The 26195-nt window shown below is 36.3% G+C and overlaps 1 protein-coding gene and 1 pseudogene across 17 annotated transcripts in view; one reads left to right on the forward strand and one right to left on the reverse strand.

The window, feature by feature from the left end:
* THOC2 (THO complex 2) overlaps positions 1–16993 on the forward strand; it is a 125231-nt gene extending 108238 nt beyond the window's left edge. For 4 of the 17 annotated variants that reach the window (XM_023758208.1, XM_023758171.1, XM_023758175.1 and 1 more), the window contains 7 exons: positions 244–360; positions 5015–5152; positions 5495–5564; positions 5647–5804; positions 7683–7759; positions 8221–8266; positions 14115–15459. In XM_023758208.1, coding sequence (XP_023613976.1) covers positions 244–360; positions 5015–5152; positions 5495–5564; positions 5647–5804; positions 7683–7759; positions 8221–8248 — 588 coding nt within the window. In that variant the 3' untranslated portion in view covers positions 8249–8266; positions 14115–15459. Of the gene's footprint in view, positions 1–243; positions 361–5014; positions 5153–5494; positions 5565–5646; positions 5805–7682; positions 8192–8220; positions 8267–14114; positions 15460–16208 lie in introns of those variants that run through there. The other 13 variants (XM_006082141.3, XM_014458806.2, XM_023758228.1 and 10 more) reach the window with 9 other exon arrangements.
* On the reverse strand, positions 13932–23183 carry LOC111826812 (annotated as a pseudogene).
* Between the last annotated feature and the right edge of the window lie 3012 nt (positions 23184–26195).

The following is a 26195-nucleotide window of genomic DNA, read 5'->3' on the forward strand; positions in this document are numbered from 1 at the left end:
ATTTCTTAAGCCTCTTAACATTACCTGTAACTTACAGTGTAATGGAAAATGTGGCATTGACATTTATTTTTAAATTCTGAGCAGAGACAGTTTTATTTTTTACATTGAGTACATATAATTTATTTAGTTTTTTTTAACATTACAATTCCATTACATAGTTTTGCTTTTTTTTTATTGTTGATATTCATGTACTAATGACATCACGAGATTTATCCTCACAAGAAGTAGCTGGTTTATTTCCAGGTTACAGCCATATCTCCCAAAGTTCTTCTGGGTTCTGAGAACTATGCCAGCTCACCTGTCATCTCCATTCATTTTCTACAGGACAGTCTCATCGAACTCAAGGAGTCTTCAGCAAAGGTTTGAGTCTTTTAAAATCATCATGCCTAAGTAATACAAAAAAATTCTTTACCCTTGCCCTAGTAAATTCAGTACGATAACTTTAATGAATACCTATCACAAACTGAAACAATGGATGACAGTGGTCCCTTTTAATGAGATTGTTCTAAAATGTGTGTAATGTGGCAACATTTCTATAATCTCTCCTTGCTTGCTGTGTTATGCATTACCCTTTTATGCTTCAAAATCTGGAAATTAAGGTTTGGGGAAGACATTGTTGGCCTGTTTTGGGGAGTAGGCTTATATAATTTCTTAAAACAAATCTGTCAGGCTGTTTTCTGACTTTTTTAGACAGCCTGAAAGACCAAAACATAAATTTGATGCATTCACATAACCATTCTAAAAACTGAGCCCGTCTTAATCCATAAAATTATTTATATTGCCTATGCTGAGCTACCTTTTTGGTAGTTGCAGCATAATATCAAGAAATATGGTCAATATAAACTAATCATTTTCCTGGAGGGGGAATACTCAACTTGATGGTTGTGTTTACATGTCAGTATTAATTCTTGCCTATTACTCTACTTTCTTGAGTAGTACTGCTATTAAAAATAATGTGCAGTTTGTATATCTTATTACAGAGTTCATTTCATTATTGTAGTTGAATTGTCCATTGTTCATGTTATTTTGTCTTTATTATTATAAAACTTGTACTCTCCTTTACTTTTATATTCTACTTTGCCTCCTCTTATATATCTAAGTATGATTCTTTACTGGTGGACCAATACAAAATGAAATTTTGAAACAAAGCCAGTTGACAGTACTAATTGCTTCTAGATTTATAGCTTTATAATGAAATGTCTGTGGATATTGGGCAAATAAGCATTAATTTTTAACAGTTTAGATTAGCCATTGTGCCTGTGTCCTGAAATTGTAGCATTGTTTTTAGAATATACTGTATTAGTCAAAAGAGTGTCAGCTTGTACTGTGAATGCTTTCTTTTAAAGTAAAACTTTTCATTGGCTACATTAAATATGTATTGCAATATAATAGGTTTTCACAACCAGTTTGGGATTGTGTATGTCAGTTTTAATCATCAGTGGCTTGTGTGGGCTACTTTAAATTTATGGGTTTACAATGTTGCCTTGTGAATATTTATTTTCTGAAACATACTTTGAAGCAGTTTGAAACCTGCTGTTATATAAAGTTAACTGGATTTTCTAATCAATGATGAAGATTATGGTTCTTTACATTTGTGAAAACCTTTTGAAAATAAACATATGTGAGAGAAACATATGTTATCTCATTTTGTGCTCATTACAGTTCTATGAGGTAGATAGCATAGGTGTTAGTGTATTTTTGACTAAGAGACTGAAGACGTTCTTGGTCCTTTCCCAGTGGCATATAACTTGTCAGTATCAAAACTTGGACTACAGTTAAGATTCCTCAGATGTTCTTATTACCACAATGAAAACAAATTGCAAGAAAAGACATTATGGTTCCTTGATTCTTAGCACCCATTTCAACAGTAGTTGACAGGGTTCCTAACTCTTTTACTGTGTTTGTCTTGTTTTTTTAAACTTATAATGATTTAAGTCAATCTTACTACTTCTTCTCTTTAAAAAAAAAAAGACGGTGACTTTTTGGACATTTAAAATTCAATAGGTTTATTACACAGACAACCAGAACATTTTGAAAATGGCATATGAATACACTTCTAAAAATTATGAGTTTCACACCACTTTTCAGATCTTTTGTGCTTTAGTATGGTACCTGGCAATATTATTTGGTGTTAAATAAATATTTGAAATGAATTCTTAGGCCTTTGGACTTTGGTAAAGCATCCAAAGTTTACTGGTCTGCACAGTAATTGATGTTGCATTTTTATGTGTGTAGGAAATTTTAATAGCCTATATTTGTCAGAGGGCAAAAATTACTAGACTTCGAATGATCTCTAAACTTGATCTGTATATACTTACTGTTCCTGGGGTAACTTTTATTTTTTAGAGGACTCAAAAGAAATGTGTCTATTTTTTCATGCTGTCTTGTCACTTGTACATATAAAATTGTTTCCCTGCTTTAGTTTAACCTTTGAGTTATGCCCTGGGATACTCTTTTTAAATTTTTTTTTACTTACTATTTTCACTTGATTAAAGGGAGAAAAATCTAGCTTAGTATCCAAATATTTTGTCAGTTCACCTTTTACCCCAATTTCCAATTGGCATATTTCCAATTTTGGTCAGTTGTATTTTTACCTAGCAATCCTACTAGTTGCATTTGATAAAGAATGTGTGAAAAGCATGCTCCGTTAACGTAGGTTCTATGTAATTTAGGAGGGCAGCAATACCCACCTCAAAAGAGAATGCTACTTTTAATTTCTATTACCATTTTAAAACAAGTATTTACAACCAAACCCAAGCCTGCAAATGAGGCTGTCTTTATATATTGTAGCCTTAATAAAAATATAGCAGTGTTCTCTTAAACAGATTTTGAAAATCAATCAAATTGTTTTTTGGATCTAATGAACGTAATGTCAAAAATAAAGCAAATAAAACCCAAAATTCAACAATGCTTCATGCAGATCAATTTAACAAATCATTAATTTTATTTGGCAGACATTTATTGAGTACTCACTGTTTGTGTACAAGGCACTAGTAAGTGTGTAAAAGCAGAAAAGATACATTAGTTCCTTACCATACTGGAAACTATGGTAAAAAATAAATGACATGAATTTAACAGGGAATTCCTATCACAAAAAGGTTAATATGAAGTAATATGAGTTTACCAGAAAGTGAGTTGCAGAGTCGAGGGACAGTCAAACTGATGATGACTTCTGAGCTGAATTTGAAGGCTAAGTAGGATTTTAAGAGATTAAGGCAGCGGTTCTCAACTTATGGGTCACGACCCCTTTCATAGAGGTTGAACGACCCTTTCACAGGGGTTGCCTAAGACCATCCTGCATATCATATTTACATTACTATTCATAACAGCAACATTACAGTTATGAAGTAGCAACGAAAATAATTTTATGGTTGGGTCACAACATGAGGAACTGTATTTAAAGGGCCAGAAGGTTGAGAACCACTGGATTAAGGTAAAAGTGAACAACCATTTTGGTGAAGAGAACTGGGAAGGGCAGGGTGTTAGGGAACAGTAGTAGCCACAGCATAGAATGTATTGGGTGCTCCCTAGTAGGATATAATTGTGCAAAGATTGCGAAGAGTTTGGAATACCTAAGCTGAAGAGTATGCATTTTATCCCCATAGGTAATGAGAGACTTTGTTTTTGTGGAAAAGAGTATTGTGATCAGAACTGTTCTTAAGAGGGTAGAAAGAAGGAATATAATTGAATACATTTCTAAACTAAAATTTTCTAGGTTTCTCAATTTCTAGCAATACAGAATTCAAGTTAGGCACAATTAAAAACTTCATTCTTGTGTATGTGTGTGTGTGCGTGTGTGTATGTGTGTGTACATGGGTGCTTATTTGTACCAAAACTATTTTTTTTTGTTTCTATTGGGAGAATTAAGCAATACTTCCTTTAGAGAAATCTTTTTTAAGTATTGCAGTAATATATTATTTCCATTGTCTTGTCAGTTTCATGAGTAATATTAAGACAGGAATACAACTCGCATACAGAAAATCTTGAAGTGTCATTTAGTGCATTATACCCAGCAAGAGTACATTTTGCACAAACACTTTTATGACTGTTTTTTCGTTCTCTTGCTCTTTGTTAATAATGAACATTTTGTTTATTTCAGTTGATCACCAACTTTTAAACATTGAAATTTTAAAGAATCTACTTCTGTATAACTATAGCACTATTTCTGAGCCAGCTGAATTGAAAATATTTGGTGGTGTTAAAATAATGTGTTTCTTTAATTCTCAAAGTGATGTTTGTCTTTTTCATGTATTCCTTTGAATATCAAAGGATTTCATTGTGTAACAATATTTGACTTCTGACTCACTGTTCTTTTCATTGCTAAGGTATATCTAGAATTGTGTAGTTATGTAACAAGTTATATTCAGTATTCTGCTGCCTAATACTTTTAATGTCTTAAACATAAGTTTGTAGCACAGTTATAAATGCTGTAAGGTTAGGTATTTGATTGCTTCCTGAATGACTTCTTTTATAGTAGATTTCCATATTTACAACTTGCATAAGTAAAGTTATCTCTTAATTACTAGAGTTAGCAATCCTTGATTTTTGGCTGTTTTATTGCCTATGGGCCGTTTGGCAGAGAAAGAATAAGCAGAGGAGAACATTGATTTATCATTTTTCAGTCTTTGAGGTGTTTCATCATCCGCAGCTGACTATATAGTTTACTGAATTATTTAGAACTAGTAAGGCAAAATTCACAGTTAGTTGTGATAATTAGATATAAATTTGAGTGCTTTCAGAAGTGGAGACTATGTAGCCTTTACATTTGTAAAAATAATTTAGGATAATCTATGCATGATATACTCCGAGGCAGAAAAGACTTATAAGCCCAAGAATTGAAGTCTTTGCATAATTTGTGCCATGCTCTTTTATTTTACTTCTTATAATCCAGACAGCTCACCAGTTTTGACTTGGGGTCTCACTACCAATTGTCTTTCATTAAATAAACAATCAAGCAAATGATACCAATACTGGAAAACTAATAATCTTTAGTAATGTTGCCTTAATTTAACAGCTCTACCTTAATCATACTCCTTCACCACTGTCCAAGAGTAAGGAGAGAGAAATGGACAAGAAAGATTTGGACAAGTCAAGGGAAAGATCCAGAGAAAGAGAGAAAAAAGATGAAAAGGACAGGAAGGAACGGAAAAGGGTTTGTAATTTTTTAAAACTAGTTTGGAAAGCTCGTTATTGTGTACAATAGTATGTTTGTTGCCTATTTTTTAAAGTACTAGTTTGTTGCATGGCAATCTGTTATTTAGTGTTTTAATTGGTATTTTCATCCTAAAGTGTGTTTGAATCTTCTACAGTAATAAGGATCTTCAGCCTAATAATCTCTCCCAGCTCTGCTTGTCTTTCATGTCATTTTACCAAGTATGTGAAACTATCACAAATATTCTACAATGCTGTGCGCTTCTTGCATAAAAGTAATACTTTAAAAACAAAACAAAACAAAAAACTCTTGATCAATGTAGTTCATAATTCTTGGTTCTAGGATCACTCAAACAATGACCGTGAAGTGCTACCGGACTTAACCAAGAGGCGAAAAGAGGAAAATGGAACAAGTAGGTAGACTTACCAATACTTTTGAAACAATTGTCAAACTGAATTGGAAATGGCTTTCATGATTCTCTTTTATAATTTTAGTGGCGGTTTCAAAACACAAAAGTGAAAGCCCATGTGAGTCTCCTTATCCAAATGAGAAAGACAAGGAAAAAAATAAGTCCAAATCTTCAGGCAAAGAAAAAGGCGGTGATTCATTTAAATCAGAAAAAATGGATAAAATCTCCTCCAGTGGCAAAAAGGTAAATTGGGAAAACAAAGGAACAATATACTTTACTTAGAAAATTAACCCTTTGAAAATGCAGCAAATATTGAGGTTCTTTTATAGTCAAATAGTCTTTTGTTAATTATTTGGGATGGAAAGATGAGACAGTAGGGGAGGGCAGGTTATCTGGGGAATTCAAACCAACTCAGTCCCAAGTTACTGGGAGGGTAGAATTAGTTTACCTCTGAAATTCCTTTCCTCTCCATTCCACTCCCACCTATTTCTGTTCCTTGAGTTTCAGCCTTTCTTTTTGTGTTTTCTTTTTTCTCCACTAACAATGCTTTTTAATTTCTCTGTATTCATGAGATTAAAATATGGTTACATGTATTCTCCCTGATCATTAAAATATGGTTACATGTATTCTCCCTGATCATTAGTCATAAAGTAAAAAATGTTTGTGATTCTAAACATTTTTATAACATTTTCTCCTAATAAACTTATGTGTTTGCAACTTGTATTTGATTCTCACATTAAGTGTAGTGTGCATTCTCTTAGATACTTACTAACGGATGATATTCAAAATACACCTCATGCATCAGTCATTAAGTAAGCAAGTCATCACTAAAATGTAAAGCATTATTTTGTTGTATATTCAAAATATGTATATTTTATATATTTATACTTGTTAAATTTATTAAAAGCAGTTTTAGAAAATTATAAGGTGATAGTTTAAAGATTTCTATATGCTTTAGAGGGGAGGTTGCTCCTTTTAAATATTTTTTAAATTGAGTTAAAATTTACATAACAAAATTAGCCATTTTAAAGTATACAAGCACTTAGTATCTTTACAATGTTGTGCAATCACCATCTCTGTCTAGTTCCAAAACATTTTCATCACCTCAAAGGGAGACTCCATACCCATTAAGCTGCATTCCCCATTTTCCCCTCCCTTTATCCCCTGAAAAAAACTAATCTGCTTTCTGTCTCTGTGGATTTACCAATTTTGGATATTTCATATAAATGGAATCATGTAATAAAGTGGCCTTTTGTGTTACTTAGCATAATGTTTTTGAGATTCTTCCATAGTGTAGCATGAATCAGTAGTACTTCATTTCTTTATATGGCTAAATAATATTTCATTGTATGAATATACCACATTTGTTGACCATTTGTTGGACTTTTGTGTTTTCCACCTTTTGACTATTGTGAATAGTGCTGCTATTAGTATATGTTTGAATACCTGTTTTAAAATCTTGTGTGTATATACCCAGGAGTGGAATTTCTGGGTTATATGGTAATGCTATGTTTAACTTTTTGAGGAACCACCAAACTGTTTTCCACAGTGGCAGCACAATTTATATTTCTACCAGCAATGCATGAGGGTGCCAATTTCTCTACATTCTTTTCAACATTTTTTAATTTAAATTTTATTTTTTATTACATAGCCATCCTAGTGGGTGTGAAGTGGCATCTCATTGTGGTTTTGATTTTGCATTTCTTTAATGACTAATGATGTTGAGTATCTTTTCATGTGCCTTTTGGCCATTTGTATATCCTCGTTGGAGAAATTTATTCAGATGCTTTGGCCATTTTTAATTGGATTATTTGTCTTTTTGTTGCTCAGTTGTAAGAATTCTGTATATAGTCTGATACTTAGACTCTTATGAGATCTATGATTTGCAAATACTTTCTCCCATTTGGTAGATTGTCTTTTCACTTTCTTGATAGTGTAACTTGATGCATGAAAGTGTTTATTTGATGAAATCCAATTCTTTGTTGTTGCTTGTGCTTTTGGTGTCATATTAAATAAGTTTTTGAAGAAAAATTTATGACTGGTGGGTGATTGAAAAGAGATTTTGAGCTGATTTTTTAATTTGGTTTTCCCTTCCCCAACTAATTCCACCATTCCTTATAGGAGTCCAGGCATGATAAAGAAAAGATAGAAAAGAAAGAGAAACGGGACAGTTCAGGAGGAAAGGAAGAGAAGAAACAATATCCTTTTCATCTTATTGATGCTTTTAATCAGTGAAATGGAAAGCTTTGATACTGTTCATGTTTAGAATTGTACCCTTGTAGTATGTGCTCTAAATGCTTAAGAGCCTCTTAGCTTTTAAATGGTCTCTCCAGTTAATCCTCTCAAATATAAGAAATGTGGAAGTGGGAGAATTGATATGTTTTTTAAACTTCTTTGTTGACTGAGGTTGTCTTATGCCACCAAGGGATTTTGGAGTCCTTCTGTCTGTATTATCATTGAGAGGAAGAAAAAGAACAGAGTCCCTTGGGCTGGGAGCATGGGGAATTGAAGGGCAAGATGATGCAGCAGACAAGCAGAGCTGGTAGAGTTTGAGGCTACCAGCTAGTTAGAGCCAAATAGGCCTGCAAGCTAAGGGATTGTACTAAAAGATGAGACACCATTCTTTTTTCCCTAGTTTTCCCCTTAATTTGTCATCTACTCATAAGTCCTCGGACAAACACAGATAATGAAGACTTTCCATCAAGGTGAGTGTTCTCTCACCTTTTCATTTAAAGAGAAATTTTATGAAATGAGGTCTGATGATGATGATGAAGAAGAAACTAGATCCATTTTGCAAAGTACAAGTAGCATTTTTCACCTAAATATAATGACTAGGTCTTTGGGTATAGATGCAAAACAAAATTCACAGTTATTTTTAAGCTGTTTTCATTTTAAGCTTGCTGATTAGCTATGCTTTTTTTTAAACACCAAGATGTATTTAAGAACATCTGGCTTTCTTTTCACCACTCATTCCCATCTTCTCTGGATAATTAATTACTTTTTTTAAGTGTCATAGCCTTGTAGGTGGTTGTGGCATCTGCATTTTACAGGTGAAAAAACTGAGACTCTGAAAGTTTAAGTTGAGGAGGGTGACAGAGACTCTAGCTAGCAGAGCCAATACTTAAACATAGGTCTTCTTGCCCTTTCGTGTTCTCTGTTCTTTTTGCCTGTTCATGCAGACATGTTATTTGGAGATTTTTATTTTAAGTTTTAGTGCCTCTTTTTCTACCGGTGCCCAGGTTTTGCAAAGCTGAAAAATCTGGTCTGTGCTTTTAGTTCTAGAATTTAAAATCTGCAGCTTTGCTTTCAAGGTATTCATCCTTTATTTGAGATTTAAAAAGTGTTTTAACCATCTTTAGTAAATTGTATGTGGACAATAGTCCACTGTCTTTGTGGTCAGAGTGTTCAGAACCTAATATAGACTTTTTTGAGCACTCAGGTCATCATCTAAATAGTTATTGTTTGTTGATGCCTTAGGATTATTGAGGTATGTAGGATAATTTACCCTCTACATTTAATGGTTCAGTGTGACTGTATTTGAAGTTTTTTTACTCTTTTTATAGTCCATTTTCCTGCTTCCATATTAGCTGTCACTTCTTAATGATATCAAGTATGCTTGCTGTCTGTACCCTCCCCCAAATATTATTTGCTGCTTCCATTTTTTTTATAAAACCATACAGAAAACCAAGACTCTTTACAGTTGTTTCTGAGAGTGAGAAATGTCTAAGAGCCTGTTCTGTATTAGGGTATAAGCTATAGGGTATAGATTTTTTTTATTGTTATTTTGTCTGCAAAGCAGGGTTTTGCAGTTCCAGATAGGTAACCTCCTGACTAATAGTGTGTTTTTTCTGCTTCGTTATCTGTGCTTGTTATCTAAGTAGTAGAGTGGGGTAAAATGAGAGTTATGAGAGAGCATTTAGAATTTAGTAATTTTTTAAAATTAGAAATATTGTAAAAGTAATATTATTGCCCATTCTTCAATTTTAGTCATCTCTACCTCAACAACTAGCTATCTTCTCTAGTGAACTATAAACTCTTAATCTTTTTTTATTCTTCACCTTAACCTTTTATTTAATTTTCATATGTTTTTATTGATTGCAGAGAGAGGAAAGTAAAGGGAGAGGGAGAAAGAGATAGAAAAGAAACATCAATGATGACAGAGAACCATCGATCAGCTGCCTCCTGCAGGCCCCCTACTGGGGATCCAGCTCAAAACCCAGGCATGTGCCCTGACTGGGAATCGAACCATGACCTCTGTTTCATGGGTCGATGCTCAACCACCGAGCAACACCAGCCAGGCTTAGCCTTTCTTTTAGTTTGGCATTTTGCTTTTTACTTCTCCTTTCACACGGTCTCCTTATTAAAGAAAACCAAAAACCCTACCTCTTATATCTTTGTTAGGAATGGGCTAACCATAACTAACAATTTTCACTGTGATTTTATCCATCTGTCTTTACTCAGTACCTAAATATTATTTTTTTGGTATGTGAAAGTTATGCTAAAGATTCCTTTGAGTTCTTCACATAGGCCATGGATTATTTGTACTTTACCTCTCTATATAATCTCTCAGGACCAAAGGCAGGAAAAGACTGGCCTGGGGTGTTAGGTTGGTGGTCTTGTAGCAGAGCTTCTTAATTCAGATACCCTTTTAAGGTTCATTTAGCATGATGGTCATTCTGTTCAATTTCTTGCTGACAATTATGTACTGTACTTTCTTCTTGGGTAGTCTCTTAATTTTGTGAGGTTGATATTTCCTTTTGCCAGCTGCCTCCTATTGGATACATTCTAGGGTTGGCTAGGTCTTTCTGTTGTTCTGCCTTTACCTTTAGAGGTCTCATCATTTCGGATTAGCACCATTTACCGTTAGACTACCTCAAATCTGCTGCTTCCTGCTGTTTTTAATTTTATTTTACATTCTACAGAAAGGAGAGCTGCTGCGTGTCTCACATTTCTGTGATTCAACGATGTCATTAATTTTAAGAATCATTGGTTTCTATACCTGTTTTTTGAGAAGAGTGAATAGAGAAAGGACATTTATTATAAGTATCATCCTGATTTCAGAAACATTAAAACGATTGCATTAGAGTTAAGAAATACAATATATAAATGTGACCCAGATTTAATTCCTTGCAAAGTCTTTTGTCTTCTTTTTCTGTCTCACAGTTTTACTTGCACCATTCTTCCTGCTTGTTTTCTATCTTTTCTCACTTGTTATTGCTAAAGTCTTTGTCCAAATTCCTTATCTCTCCTTGATTTAGTTCCTTGAACACTACTAGCTGCTTTTCCTTTAACCTTTCCTTTAGTTTAATCTTTAAAAATTCCTGCCAATTAAATTTTTCTTTTTAGAACCATCCTTTAGCTTCTCAATTTGAATTTGATACATGTGGTCCTCAATTCATGAATGTGGAGCTCAGTTAAGTTAGATCATTGAGAGTCCTTTTAGAACCAGATGCTATGCTATACTAAACTGAGACTTTCTCCCAGATTTTGAGAGGCTCAATCTTGGACTTTATACTTGATTTCAAAGAATATTAGCAGTTAGCTCTATCCTCTCCATCTGTATTTGTAATATACTACATTCCTATTCTAACCCTCCACTCCAATAAGGCCTAATATATTTTGCAGGTCCGTCTCAGCTCCAGTCTCATCTGTGTAACCTAATCAATTCTTTTATGCTTTAAACCCAGGGTTGTAAATTCTCAGGCCTTGGGCAGAACGTGGCTCATTAGATGTATCTCCTGAAGTCACACAATATTTAACATTTTTAAAAAGTGATCATCTTTAAAAATCACAAGAGTTGACAAATCAGAATTTCAGTTTCTCTTGAAAAATTGGGACATCTGGCAATATTGTGTTCTGATTTTTGTATGGCAGCAATCAGCTAGACCTGCCTAGGTGCTGTTCCCCCCTCCCGCTTATATAGAGAGTGAGTCTTTTTAAATTTTTATTTTATTTCAATCAGTCCCCACCCAGCTCACTTCATTTGTTTCCATTATATACTAACCCCTATAAACAGTTGATTTTATAATTACTGTTATGAGCCTTATTTCGACTGAAGTGCTCAAAGATTGCTTATTTTAGGACTGTGTTGACTGTGTTGCCATGTCAAGGCATAGTCCTAGATGCTGGTAATGTGTTAGAGTAGAGAGTATCTAATTAAGTTTCTTTCTCAGTAGTTTCTCATTGCTTATGTGTGTTTGTGGACTTTCTTACAGAGTCCTAGTCACTGATTCTTATTTATATATGAGTATGTTACATGTCCCTGTACTTAGATTGTGATCGTGTTAAAGGCAGTAATTTCATTCCTTCCTTATAATCAAACAACCAAGTATTTTTCTTTATTACTTGCTAGGTTTCAGCAACTCTGTTAACTTCATATGGAGAGCTATGTACAGAAGTATTAAGTGTATCTCTTTGGGATTGATGTGAAACAGCATTGACTTTTTTTTTTCCCTCAAAAAAAGGTTCCGTTTATTTATAGTATTTGATAATATACTATTTAAAAAGAAGTTGCTTTGTATGCTACAACATATTTTTTGAGGGCAGGTTTATTATGCTTTCATTTGGGTCTGTATGTAGAATCATTGGATGTGTACAAAAGTTTTGTTAAGAGATTGAAATGATATACACAAACTATTTTTATCTTCATTATCATTCTTTATACTTTTTTTAATATATATTTTTATTGATTTCAGAGAGTAAGGGAGAGGGAAAGAGAGATAGAAACATCAATGATGAGAGAGCATCATTGATTGGTTGCCTCCTACACACCTCCTACTGGGGATCGAGCCTGCACCCCAGTCATGTGCCCTTGACTGGAATCGAACCTGGGACCCTTCAGTCCACAGGCCGATGCTCTATCCATTGAGCCAAACCAGCTAGGGCATTCTTTATACTTTTAAAAGTACTTGGTGTGAGTTCTTTGCACTGATATTCATAGCCACTGAAAAGCTGGAGAAAACAGGAGGAATTTTCTATTTCTTTCTTCCACTTAAGGTAGACCAAATATTCACTAAGGTGCTGTGCTGTTTTTATCTGGACATAGACATGAACACTTACAAAAGGCTCTCATACCACATTTACCCCGAGCGTGACTATCCCCAATACATGCATTTATTCTGAGAGTTACCCCTGGGTACGCTAAGATTCAGGTCAACAAATTCCCAGTTTTAACTCTGAGTTACATTTTATCCACATGAAACATCCTAGGTAGCACTATAGGGGTAAATGAAAGGAGTATAGTGGATGGCTATCCCTCTAACTTCTTTCTTCCTTATAAGTGTTCATTTGACTTTTTAGCTGTCAACTTCATCCATATATGCCTTTTTACTTGGAAGGAGGGAGAAAGAGAAAGAGGGGTGAAGGAGAGGGAGAGAAAGAGAAAGAACTTGAGAGCTAGTATCATGAAATCCTGACAGCTTCAGTCACTGGTGAAAATGAAGGGAACTAAATTCTGGGATGCCTTCTTTGAGGTGAAGACACTTAACCAAAAACAATCTATTGATTTGGTGGACATATATTTTCTCTAAAGCAAATGTTGCCACCAAGAGGTCTCTTTTATGAGGAATCTATGAACAATTGAGACTTTTCTTAGGACCTTCTTGGTGACTTAGATCATAAAATTAGATAATGTGTGTCTATAAAAGCACACCTCCAATAAGAAGGCTGAATTTTTACTTGTCTTTCTTCTCTACTTTGATCATCAGTTTAGCTGCTCTTTTCTCCAGACCACCCTACTTTTCAAACTTGTTTCTTGCTGTCATTGGTCTCTGTAAAATAACATCACTTAAAATCAGCTGCCTCAACCCTTAGGGGGTGCTCTTTGAGGTCATTTCATGCAGTTTTCTGATGCCCTAACAAAGGAGGAGGACGTGATAGAACATAGGCAAATGGCAATGTTACTAATTCAGCAGGGCCTATTTCTGGCAAGTAAAAAGAAAAAAAAATTCAGGATGTTCAGATAATTCTTAATAGAAGGTGATGTTTACAAAGGTAATCTTGTCTTAGCAGAATGGAGGGCCACTTTTTGTTAGACTGTGTTCTGCAGACATGGTGTTACCAATGCAGTTTATGGCACTAATACAGTAAAGGTGTCTAGGATGGAGGGCAGCCAACTCTGAACTGAGCTTGAAGTAGAAACCCTTTGAGAAACAGCAACAGTTCTAGGTGTAAAAAAGATAGATCCATGCAATCCATTGCAGTTAGAGCCTGGGGTTACTTATTTACAGTGGTTAAAAGTGGCCCATATTTAAAATAAATAGTTAATTAAAAAAACCTTAGAGAATGTTCCAGGTAATGTGGTATAAACTCATTGTTAGTGAGAAGAAAATATTATTTTGCTGGAAGGCTGAGTTTGGCACTGTTTCATCACTATGTGACTTTCTTCTTGATGGCAGTTTTCTTTCTGAAATTCACTAAACTTGGGTTGATTTTCAAGTTTGTAATTCCAACACTTCAGCATTATTTTATAAATACACTCTGGACACTGCTGAGAGACTGACACCCAGTATCTTCTTTCCACTTGCTTTTGTGCTTGCTGATTTGTCATTCCAGGGTATGGACAGATCCCTAAGCTGAAGGTCTCCCAGAGGAGGATGCCAAAGCTCCATGCGTCACTCTCAGAACGATATCTCCCATAATTAAGAGCTTCTGGTGCTGTCCATTTAATGGGAATCTGCTTTAAGTCAGAAGATGAATACACACCACCATCCTCTTGATGAGACATTCCAAAGTCACTGATTTTCAGAACATTATTTTCACCTCCAGACAGTTCCTTGCAGCAAGGTCCCTGAGTATACAATTTTTACTCGAAATTCACCATCCAGAAGCAGCATCTAATGAAAATTTCACTGTTTTATTAGTTCATCCTTCTTTTCAGAAAGGAGAGGAAATCGCCTCCTGGAACCAGTTCCTTAATGATGTAGATAGACTGCATTTGTGTGTGAACTCCTATTTGAAAATATTGGGATGATTGTATTGCTTGAGGATTTTGGCCTCTTGTAAAAATCTTTTCATCTTTACAAGTGGGAAAGATCATCATTACATTTTTACAGCAATAGCAGTTTTATCCTTTAACCCTTAAATATATCACCAAATTTTCCCTTGCTCAGTAATACTCCTTTTGTGACTGACATCTTCATGACTGAGAACCTATTTCTTTTTCTAGTTATGGCCGTCATGATACTCTTAATTGGAACATTGACTTTTTTGCTATTAAGAAAATGAAATAAAATTCACAGAGCATAAAACTTGCCATTTTAAAATGGTTTTTACTATTCAGTATGCTGTATAACCATCACCACTAATTCCAGAACATTTCTATCACCCCCCACCTGTTAGCAGTCGCTCCCAATTCTCCCTTCCCCCAGCTCCTGGAAATGTTATACTTTCTATCTCTATAGAGTTGCCTGTTTTGGACATTTTATAAAAATGTACTTATGCAACATGTGACCTTTTGTGTCTGGCTTCTTTTACATAAAGTCATGATTTCAAGGTTCATCCATGATATATATAGCATGTATTAGAACTTCATTTTTTTGATTAATTGAATAATATTCCATTGTATGAATGTGTACCATATTTTGTTTATCCATCCATCAGTTATGGACAGGAACAATGATTTTTAAGTATTAAAATTGTAAGTTCAACATTAGTGTATCCATAACTATAATTATGATATCAAGATTATACATGATGTGAACAGAATGCTGTATAGAAATGATATGTAAATTATTTGTCAGCATTTCATGGAAGTGTGATTATTTTTTAAGGCTCTCCTAGCTCTGGTTTTATGAAATATGTGAATGTAGTATTTTCATCAATAAAGTTTAATGCGTTAAGCATTAGTTTAAAAATAAATGAGAAAAATGTTAGGCAGATAAGTTATTTGCCACATGTTGTAATGATTATGTTCTGAATTTATTTCATTATGCAGTATTTGAAAAATGTCAATACATAAAGGAAAGGAAATAAGTATAATTAAGTCAATATATTTTTAAAGCAATTTTTATAATTTAGCAGACATTGCATCTTAATATAAGTCACTATTAAAATCATGCCCTTGTGAAAAATGTGATGTCATTTTTTTCTTTTTTTGTTGATCATGTAAAATTGGTTCCTTTTTGTTGCTATGTGTTCTGTTTACTTTTGACAAGCTATTGCTTGTTGCTGAAGAATGTTTTACGTGTTTTTATTTCATTTTTTTCTCCCCCCCCCCACCTGAGGGCTTTCACAGATAAAATGTTCAATGTTTTCTTATTTTATTTTGAAGTCATCATAGTCTGCCTGTCTTGAATGGTTTCTGAGAGTGGGCACTAAGAAACAAAGATATTTCATCCTTATCTAGGGACTTAACTCAAGCCTATGTTGTTGATAGAACTCACTGATTTTTCTTCTTTGTTAAACCAACCTTCCTTCCTTCCTCCTTTCATCCCTCCTTCCCTCCCTCTCTGCTTTCTTTTTCTTCCTTCCTCCTCTTCTTCCCGCCTATCATCCTTCTCATCTCCTCCCTCCCTCCCTCCCTCCCTTCCCCCTCCCCCACCCCTTCCCCCCCTCCTCATCCTCCCCCCTTCTGTCATCCTTCCCTCCTCCCATTCCTTCTTTTCTTCCTTCTTTTATCTATCAATATAATCACTTTGTTTCTTTCAGATGAGATTGGAATGGAATGGTTCAGCTGTGACCAGAAATTTAGTTTCCTGAGTACATTGCCAAGAAACACAAATGAAGAGGGCCCAGTTGCATCTTCTTAAATTATTCATTTATCTGTTTTATTGCTCCATGCTGGAAACTTTAAATTGTTGAGTTGTACATTACTGTATTTAACTTGTTGCTTAGTTTCTACATATTTATTTTCAGTAAATGGCTGAAAGTGTTAACTATTCCATATTTTTAGCACAATGTGCTGCATATAGTTCCCAAGAAGCAAATGAGGTTTCATGTGTACAGAATTTCACTTCAGGTTTAGTTTTTTAAAAAAATCTGAAATGTTTCCTTTTTATTGTTTGAAGCTGAAAATAAACAATTATTGAACCATTTTGAATTTACCTCATTTTAAAACTAATTTTAATTTATTATTTGGACTGTTTTTAATATTAGTCACTAAAAACAAAGTGGGAGCAGTGTCTAATGCAATAATTAGGGATCACTTTATATAGTACATGTACAACATTAAAACCTGTTTAAAAAAGAAAAAGTTACCAGCACTCACTTGTCCCTTGCCATTTTTTCTTATAATTATTTTAGACAAATCTGTGGTGGGGAGTGGGTATCAAAAGTTACTTGTGTTCTAATTCTACAGCTAGAGGAACTTTGTATTGCTGAACTTTCACCTGGAAAAGTTTCAGTGACATTTTTAAAAGAAAAAATTTTAATCTACCAAATTCTACCAGTGTAACCTTTTTTCTAAATAAACGATAGTTTTCTCAAATGATTGTGTATCATTGTGTGTATTGTTGCTTATTCAAAATAACTTAGCAGAGATAATTCAGTAAGTTTCCTAGCCTTTTCTCTTCTCCCTCCTTGTCTTAGCTCCTGGACTATAATGTTTTCAAATGAAATCTCATTCAGTGATAAGAAAAAATTCTATTTGCTCACCTCTGCACCTGGCATAAACAGTGGCTGAAATTATGCCAAGAATTACCATTTACTCTTCAGTTCCCTGGAACCAGTGATGCCCATGCAAGTTAAATTTGTTTTTTAGGATGACAACAATGGCTGTAATTTTAAAAAGGATTGACAATGTTGAATATATCCTAAAATTGGCAAAGGGATATACTAGTAAATCTTGATGCTCCCTTTCAGGTAATTGTAATTTGCAAAATTTGATGACCACAATAATTATGGGAGAGAGATCCATTCAATGACTTTAAAACCCATAATGTCCCTGGCATACATGATATGATATGTCTTAGAATGATTTTGACATCGACAAAATAACTATGGTTTACCTCAAAATCATTTTTGTCTGAAATATATCAGGGAAGAGCTTGCCAGTTGTTATGTTGCGTTCACATTTTAAAGATTACACAACTAAGTTTGAAAGAAATTTTGCTATTAAGCATTGTATCTCTTCCCTCTATTCCCCAAATTATTAAACATGGGTAATGTTTGCTTGTGGCCTTGGTAGAAATGCATTGAGGATGGAAAATACTAACTTTGATTTTAACTACAAAAATCATTTATGTTGGAAGTAGCAAATCTGTATGTGTAGTGATAAGCTATTTTTAAGCATCTACTCTGTTCTAAGTACAAAGGAGTTATCTTGAGAAATGAGGGCCAAATGAATGCTACTGGTGGTCAGCAAACTTTCTTTAAAGGAACAGATAGCAAATGTTTGATGCTTTGCAGACTATGTGGATCCTGTTGCAACCCCTCATCTCAGCCACTATAGTATGAAAGCAGGCATAGATGATATGAAAGTGAGCGAGCATGACTGAGTTCCAGTAAAACTTTATTTACTAAAACCTGTTATAGAGAATCCTATGGAAGATTTACATAACATATCTGAGTGTCTCTTATGCACCACAGATGTAGCCATGAGAAAAACAAAGTCCCTGCCCTTATGGAACTTCTAGTCAAGGGAGGCAAACAACAAATACTTAATGTTAGGTGGAAGGAGGTCCTCTGAGGAAAAATAAAATGATAAGGAGGTTGGATGAGGCAGGGCTTTACTTCTTTATATACAGAGTGATCATGTGGAGTGACTATATGCAAAGCAGGACTATATGAGGCAGTTTTCACAAGTATGAATATTTTATTACTAAGTAATGTGAGCAGGAGCTCTCCTTAATCCTCTGATCTTTGAACCTTTACATGAAAATTGTGTAATACATAGGATTTCTCTCAGGATGTAGGCTCTGAATTCTAGTGGCTGGTGTCTAAGTTAGCCATTTTCTAGAAAGGAGCTGTAACTTAAGACTCATAAGTGGACATGGAGGATATCTATGGACCACTCAGGAATTGAATGCAAGTTGTGTTATGTGCGTTTTTTCTGGGTATACAGCTTTCACTGGATTCTCAAAAAGATAGACCTAAGGTGGTGAGTTTGGTTTTCTGCGTCTTGTTACAAAGAATTCTAACTTTTATAACTAACCCTGAACCTGACCTGAGTTGGCAAGAAGTTGGAAGACAGTTGTCCATTCTTACCTTGTCTTAAATCATAGGGGCAGAAATTAGAACATCTTGCCTTGTCAAATGATACAAGTGATTTAAAATTTTTGGGGAAGTCACTAGTTCATGGTATAGTGCCATTTTCTATTTCAGGGAAGCACTTTAGCCAAGTATGGGTGGAAGTACGAGTAGCCCCCCCCCCCCCCCCCGCAAATGATTATTTTTTCTATCCTACCATATTCCAAAAAAGATTTATGAAGAAACATGCAGTACATTATAAAAAGTAAATGAGTAAATTTCTGGGTGAAATTAGTACCTAAAATGAGGTTAATACCCCCAAATGCTCTGTACACCTGGGCCATGCATGAATCAGCTCTGAGAATCCTGACAGGCTACATAGAGAAGGTAATGTGGTCAGTTACAGTGTCCACCATCTAAAAGGCCAGTCATGGTGGAGAACATTTTTCTGGCAGTGAAACCTAAAAGAAACTTATTTGCATTCTCATAAAGAAGAAACCCTGTCTTTTCAGTAAATAAAGCGAAGGTATGTATCTTGTAATGGATCTAAATCAGGAGTCCTCAAACTTTTTAAACAGGGGGCCAGTTCACTGTCCCTCAGACTGTTGGAGGGCTGGACTATAGTTTAAAAAAAAACTATGAACAAATTCCTATGCACACTGCACATATCTTATTTTGAAGTAAAAAAACAAAACGGGAACAAATACAGTATTTGTATTTGCATGTGGCCCGCGGGCTGTAGTTTGAGGACCCCTGATCTAAATGTTAGCTGATGACCAACACCTCAACTCATTCTAGTAAGGATATTTCTACAAAGACACCTAAATATGTGGTCCAGGCACCCAGGTCTCTGATGTTTTGGTTTAGTACAGGAAAATATTTTTGAATATTTGGGACAAGATTCCTCAACTGGCACTTATGAAGGCCTTACTTTTTCTAAGCATGTTCATAATGATCAGAAACTCATTCAACCATTGTTTTGTTCCCATGACACAAGTAACATAAGATCTTTGTTATGCAAAGTGCTGAGCTCCCAGAAAACCTCAGTGTATTGTTCATGGATTCCAAAGAAATAATCCGGAGGACTGGCTGTGAAAGACATGGGTTTATTAGAACTTATGTGTGCACCAGTGGCAGCCAATTGGTGAAGTTTACCACTGTACTGGCTGCCTCCAGTGAAGTTGTCCTGCTAAGTCCCACCCAACCTGTGGACAGGCTGCACTGGGGTGACCAGCTGGTGCTATTGTTTTGCCGCCTGTCAGACTTTCCCAGCATAAGGTTTTATAGCAGCAGTTCTCAACCTGTGGGTCGCGACCCCTTTGGGGGTCTAATGACCCTTTCACAGGGGTCGCCTAAGACCATCGGAAAACACATATATAATTACATATTGTTTTTGTGATTAGTCACTATGCTTTAATTATGTTCAATTTGTAACAATGAAATTGGGGGTCACCACAACATGAGGAACTGTATTAAAGGGTTGCGGCATTAAGAAGGTTGAGAACCACTGTTTTATAGAGTACAGAAAACAGAAAAACAGGGCTGCAGGGGGAGGGTGACAGGCCTCTGCAAGCTGTGTGAGATTAAAACACTAGCTGTTTACAATCCAGGCTCACATATAGAAGCAATTTCTCTTTGGCCTTTCTTAGACTGAGTGGTTGGCCAGGTTCCCAAGGTCTCACAGTCCGCTTACAGATGGCCTTCACTATATTTCCCACAGGGGGGGAGGGGGAGTTGGAGCATGGAAGGGGCCCATGATCCCGTTTACCGTATAATCTCATTAGCTGAAATTCTGTTCCTGGCCTTTAGGTGTTTTTCCATTTTTTATGTATACTGATCTCTAAGGCTGCCTCTTAGATAGAATGAAACAATATTACAGTTGCTTAATATTTTCATCACTTATCAGAAGCATGGTTCAAGTGTTTAATTTTTTAAATTGAAGAAACATTTCTAGAGACACTGCCAGGGCCAAAGGGATTTTATTGGGTCTAGAGTTGAGAATAAAAAGAGGAGCTGCTTAAAAGATGCTAATTCATGCTAACTGAATTCAGATTTTGTTGTATTTATAGATACAAATGGACATGATAATTAAGAATAATAGAAGGGATATTGGAAATAATGACTAAAGGAAGTGTGGCAACCTGAGAAGATATACTTTAATGTAAGAATAATTGCTTTTTGTTTCTGATTCTTAGGTGCTGTTTTAAGCTCAATGACCATTATTTCTATTTGTGTCAGGCTAACAAAGTTTAATTCCTGTGATGTTAACTGGAGGTGTTTAATATAAGAGGAAACAGGAAAGGAGAATATTTTGATTGAGGACAGGGCACATAAACTTGAGAATGCATTATTATAAGTCAGAAGTAACCTTCATTTCAGGGATAGGAGCTTGAAAATGACCCTAACCTCTATTTTAGTCTGAATGCTGGTTTTTGTCAGATGATAGCTAGATGTCCTTGGGCTAGAGTATCAAGTTGATGAAGAGCTACTATTACCCCTGTCCCCACAAAATTCTAACCAGAATGATATTGTACTATATTCAAGACCTTCTTGATCCTAATTTTGTGCATATGTAGTGGTACTCATCTCCTAGGGTTATGTATATCATTATTAAAGTATATGAGTTGTAATTAGATATGCCACTGCTAGGTACTATTATGTACTTTCCAGGATAATTGATCCAAGATGTCAATAATACAAAAAAAAGATCATGCTAATAAGTTACAAGCGGGAAATGAAATGTAAAATGAATATTCATACCAATGCAACTGGGGTTCTGTTATATTTTAAGATGATGTTGAGTGCTCAGGGTAAGAATGACCTTAGACTAGATGTGATTTGGGAAGTCTTATTCTCAACAGGTTGATCTGGGAATACTTCATGAAGGATTTGAATGTTCAAGAAGCTAATCTACAGAGTTGGAGGAAAGTAGGTTTATAGTAGTTAGTATGGAAAAATAATACAATAATTAATAAATAATAATACAAGAAGAAATTCTGTTTTGTGTACTCACAACTGTAAACCTACTTTTGTCCCACCCTGTATTTATACTCAGAGGGTGTAGGTTTTTTGGGTCTGATTTAACCCTAAATTGGCACTAGAGGGGAAAGAATGTTGAACTTGGAATTCAGACCCATTCTGGTATAGTGCAGAATCTTTGAAGCCAACCTGTTACCATACTAGCCCAGAATTGGATCATATTCGAGAGGCAAATGTTCCCGACCTCTTTGGATGCTGTTCCATGTTGCCTCAAGACTTTTCCTTTTTCTATCTTTATCTCACTTCTAAGCTTGACATCAGCCTTTTTATTGCTTTAATCAGTGTTAGTCACATTTTTCATATCTTTACAGGTAATCAAAGTTATTGCCTCTATGTCAAGATTACTTTCCTTGTTTCCTCTGACTGGCCACGAGCTACACTTGCACTTTTGCACCTGGTCTTCACAATGGTCTTTTCTGAATGAATTAAATCTAACAATACAGACACTCAATAACTGTTAGCAATTGTTATTAGTGGTAATATACCAGTAGATTTAAAATGGCAGCAGAATAAATGGATGCTACTCAGACATGCTCCCAAGACCAAACTGGAATTACAACTAAAATACAAAAAAGTCATCCTGAACAATCAACTGAAGACTAGCTGGAGAGAACCCTGATAACCAAGGACAGAAAGTGGAGACTGCATAGAGACTTGTAGGAAGGATAGAGGCACGAAAGGGCTGGCTAGGCTTCCAAAGACAGCAGCTGAATTTCGGGAGAGATATCTCAGCTGTGGGGGGTTGCCACAGAACTCTGGGGTCTAATACCCAAGCTGCTCCCCCCCATCAGAAATGAGAAAGGTTCCCCCATAACATCTGGCTGTAAAAAAGAGCAGGGTCACTGTCTGCCAGGGAGAGATGGATGGAAATGCAGGCACCCTCTTAAATGGCCAACACACAAAATTTTGTGTGCAGCCACTTACCTTGGGCTCCAGCAGAGGGAGGGCAGAGAGGACTGGTGCTGTGTAAGCATAAGCCAGGGTTGGGGGCTCTGGGATTAAAGTTCAGAAGGCAGACACCCTGGTTTCCTGTGCTGAGTCATTCCCTCACACTGTGGAGGTCATCTTTCTTAGGCAGACCCTTGCTATCCAGGCGATTCTTGCCTAGGGGGAAGACAGTTGCCCACCCTATTGGAAAACCCCTTGCCACCCTGTGGAGTTTCTGAGGCCCATTAAGAGACTGAGAATAACAATTAGCCTCCACACAGAAGCAATTGTCCCACCCTGTTGGAAAACCTCTCACCCTACCTGTGGAGAATTGCCTGAGGCTACTCAGACTGAATCCAATCAGTCTGCTGGCAGAGTCAGGTCTCTGGAGGCTTTGAGTCTTTGCCTGATCTAATCAGTCAGAAACATCATCTGAATACCTACCACAGACACCACCCGAGACCATGCAGTGAGGCAAATGCCAGTAGGACCCCAAGTGTCTTCAGCTGACACCTGTAGGACAAGTTCCATGGGGGAAGGGAGTACAGCTCATAACAGAGACAATCTATGTGTGAGACAAGAGAGATTCAACTTCTGGGCTAAGGAGTCCCCAACCACTGGACTACTAGGGGATTCAACCTCTTGAACTTCAATCAGATTGTCCAGGGCCAGAAATGGACAGTGCCTCATATTCACCTACACTAGAGAAGCTCCTAGGAGGCCCAGGATAGACACACCAAGGGACCAGATTCAACAACATCAGAGCAAAATCCAACGAGTCCCAAATAGCAGACCCAAAGCACCTGTATAACAGCTGGCACAATGACATCAGGGTTGAAACTCATTGGCAGCAAATCAGAGGGGATATCCCTCCCATGAGTGGGACATCAATAATCAAGTCCCAATTACAACAGGAGAGCCTAAATAATGCACACAATGGGGCATTCCTAGAGCACCCAGCTCAGATGAACAAAGAGACTGCACCACTGGATTCCTCAAGACACTTTCTACATAAGGCCATCTCACAAAGACTGGGAGGCATTCTAATACATAGAAGCAAATACAGAGACAGCTAAAATGAGGAGACAAAGAAACAACCCCCAAATGAGAGAAAAGAAGAAATCTCCAGAAAAGGAACTAAATGAAATGGATGTAGGGAAGCACGGGAGATTTGGTTGGAAAGTCAGTAAGGAGGAAATTCCAAAAAGGGTAGTTGGCTAAAGGCAGCCTACCCTTGTTTATTGGAATTCCAACTGAGGGGATTTGGCTGAAGGGGGCTTCCCCTAGTTGTTCCTTGACCTTTTCAAACAAGTCTGTGCACGTGCAGACCCTTGGGTGTTTACTGGAATCTTTATGCTTAATCTTTAGGTGTCCTTGCTTAAAGGACACTGCAGACACATGTGTCCTCCAAAGAATACTTACTTTACTGATTGTATCTAAAAGATAAACTTTATCTCAAACTGCTGTTACAATAAAAGCCTGAAGAGGCAGGCAATCGAGGCTGTCTGGTTCCTTAAGCCAGGCAGTCCCTTAGCCCTCTCTTTCATAGCAATCCTGTGTTAGAGTAATCAATCATCTGTTGCTCAGGGTCTGCTTGTCAGCCCTGGAAAATGGAGGCAAGCAACCTATCAGATGTAGAGTTCAAAGCAATGGTTATAAAGATGTTTAAAGAATGCAGTGCAAATTACAACAACATGAAAAGGGAAATAGAAGCCATGAACAAGAACCAGACAGAAATGAAGAATGATATATCTCATATCAAGAATACACTGGAAGGTATTAAAATAGTTTAGATGTAGCAGAGGATCGAATCAGCGATTTGGAAGACAAAGAAATAAATATTAGAGAAGCAAATAAAAAAAGAAAAAGTAGGAAGATAGCTTAAGTGAGCTCTGGGACAACATAAAATGTAACAACATCCACATTATAGGAATACCAAAAGGGGAAGAGGTTGAGCAAGGAACAGAGAACCTATTTAAAGAAATAATGACAGAAAACTTCCCCAACCTGGTTAAGGAAAATGTCACACAAGTTCAGGAGGCACAGAGAGTCCCAATCAAGATGAACCCAAAGAGACCACCTAGACACATCATAATTAAAATGGCAAGCATAAAAGACAGAAAAAATCTTAAAGGCAGCAAAATAGAGGCAGGAAATTACCTATAAAGGAATTCCCATCAGAATGCCAGCTGACTTTTCAATAGAAACACTTCAGACCAGAAGGGAGTGGCATGACATACTCAATGTAATGAAAAGCAAGGGCCTAAATTGAAGACTACTGTATCCAGCAAGGCTATCCTTAAAATTGAAGGCAAAATAAAAAGCTTTCCAGACAAAAAAAGGTTAAAGGAGTACATTATCACCAAAACAGCAATGCAAGAAATGTTAAAGGGACTGCTTTAAAAAGAAGCAAAGGAGAGAAGATCATAGGCACAAAGAAAATAAAAATGGCAATAAATAAATACCTATAATATCTAATAAAAGATTAATATGCAAATCAACCATCACTCCAATGGCCCATAGCCACAAGATGGTGGCGCCCAGTCCTCTCAGCCCTGCTGGAGTCCTCCAGTCCCAGGAGTGGCCGCTGAGAGCAGGGCCTGCTTGGCCGTCGCCGTGGCAACCCGGGAGCGGCCAAGCGGGCCCCGCAGACAGCAGAGAACCACGGGGAGTGGGCCTAAGCTGTCAGTAGGACATCCCCTGAGGGCTCCCGGATTGGAGAGGGTGCAGGTCGGGCTGAGGGACCCCCCCCCTTCCACCCCCTGTGCACGAATTTCGTGCACTGGGCCTCTAGTCAATAATAACCTTAAATGTAAATGGATTAAATGCTCCAGTCAAAGCCATAGGGTGACTGAATGGATAAGAAAACATGACCCATATATATGCTGTCTACAAGAGACCCACTTGAGAACAAAAGACTCACACAGACTGAGAGTGAATGGATGGAAAAATATATTCCATGCAAATGAAAAGGTAAAAAAAAACCCCAAAACTGGGGTAGCAATACTCATATTAGACAAAATAGACTTCAAAACAAAGGCCATAACAAGATACAAAGAAGGCCACTTCAAAATACTATATATTTTGGCTTATCTCATAGATGTAGTAGTTTAAATACACATGCCAACTTTGATTCTTCTTTTAAAGAACAAGTATGATAAAATAGTCTGCCTATTATAAGGCTGTTCAAGCCTTGTGGATTTAGTATAATGATATGTTAAGAACTCTAAAATATCTTTGTGAAGACTTGGAAGGAAAACCCAAGCACAAATGAGATACAAAAACTATTGTAAAGGTTAATAAAGCACTAATGCTATTTGGAAATATATTTTGGAACATCTCAGTAAAACAAATGAGAAATTGCAGAATCCTAATAGGAATGTATTTCTAGGTTACTGTGTAAGTTTCCTAAAGCTGCCATAGAAATTTACCACTAAATTAGTGGCATAAAACAATACAAGTAATAAGATCTTACAGTTCTGAAGGCCAGAAGTCTGAAATTAGTTTCACTGGGCTAAATTCAAGGTGTTAGCAGGCTTCTAC

This window comes from Myotis lucifugus, unplaced genomic scaffold (genome assembly GCF_000147115.1).
Source record: "Myotis lucifugus unplaced genomic scaffold, Myoluc2.0 scaffold_2, whole genome shotgun sequence".
Classification (NCBI taxonomy): domain Eukaryota; kingdom Metazoa; phylum Chordata; class Mammalia; order Chiroptera; family Vespertilionidae; genus Myotis; species Myotis lucifugus.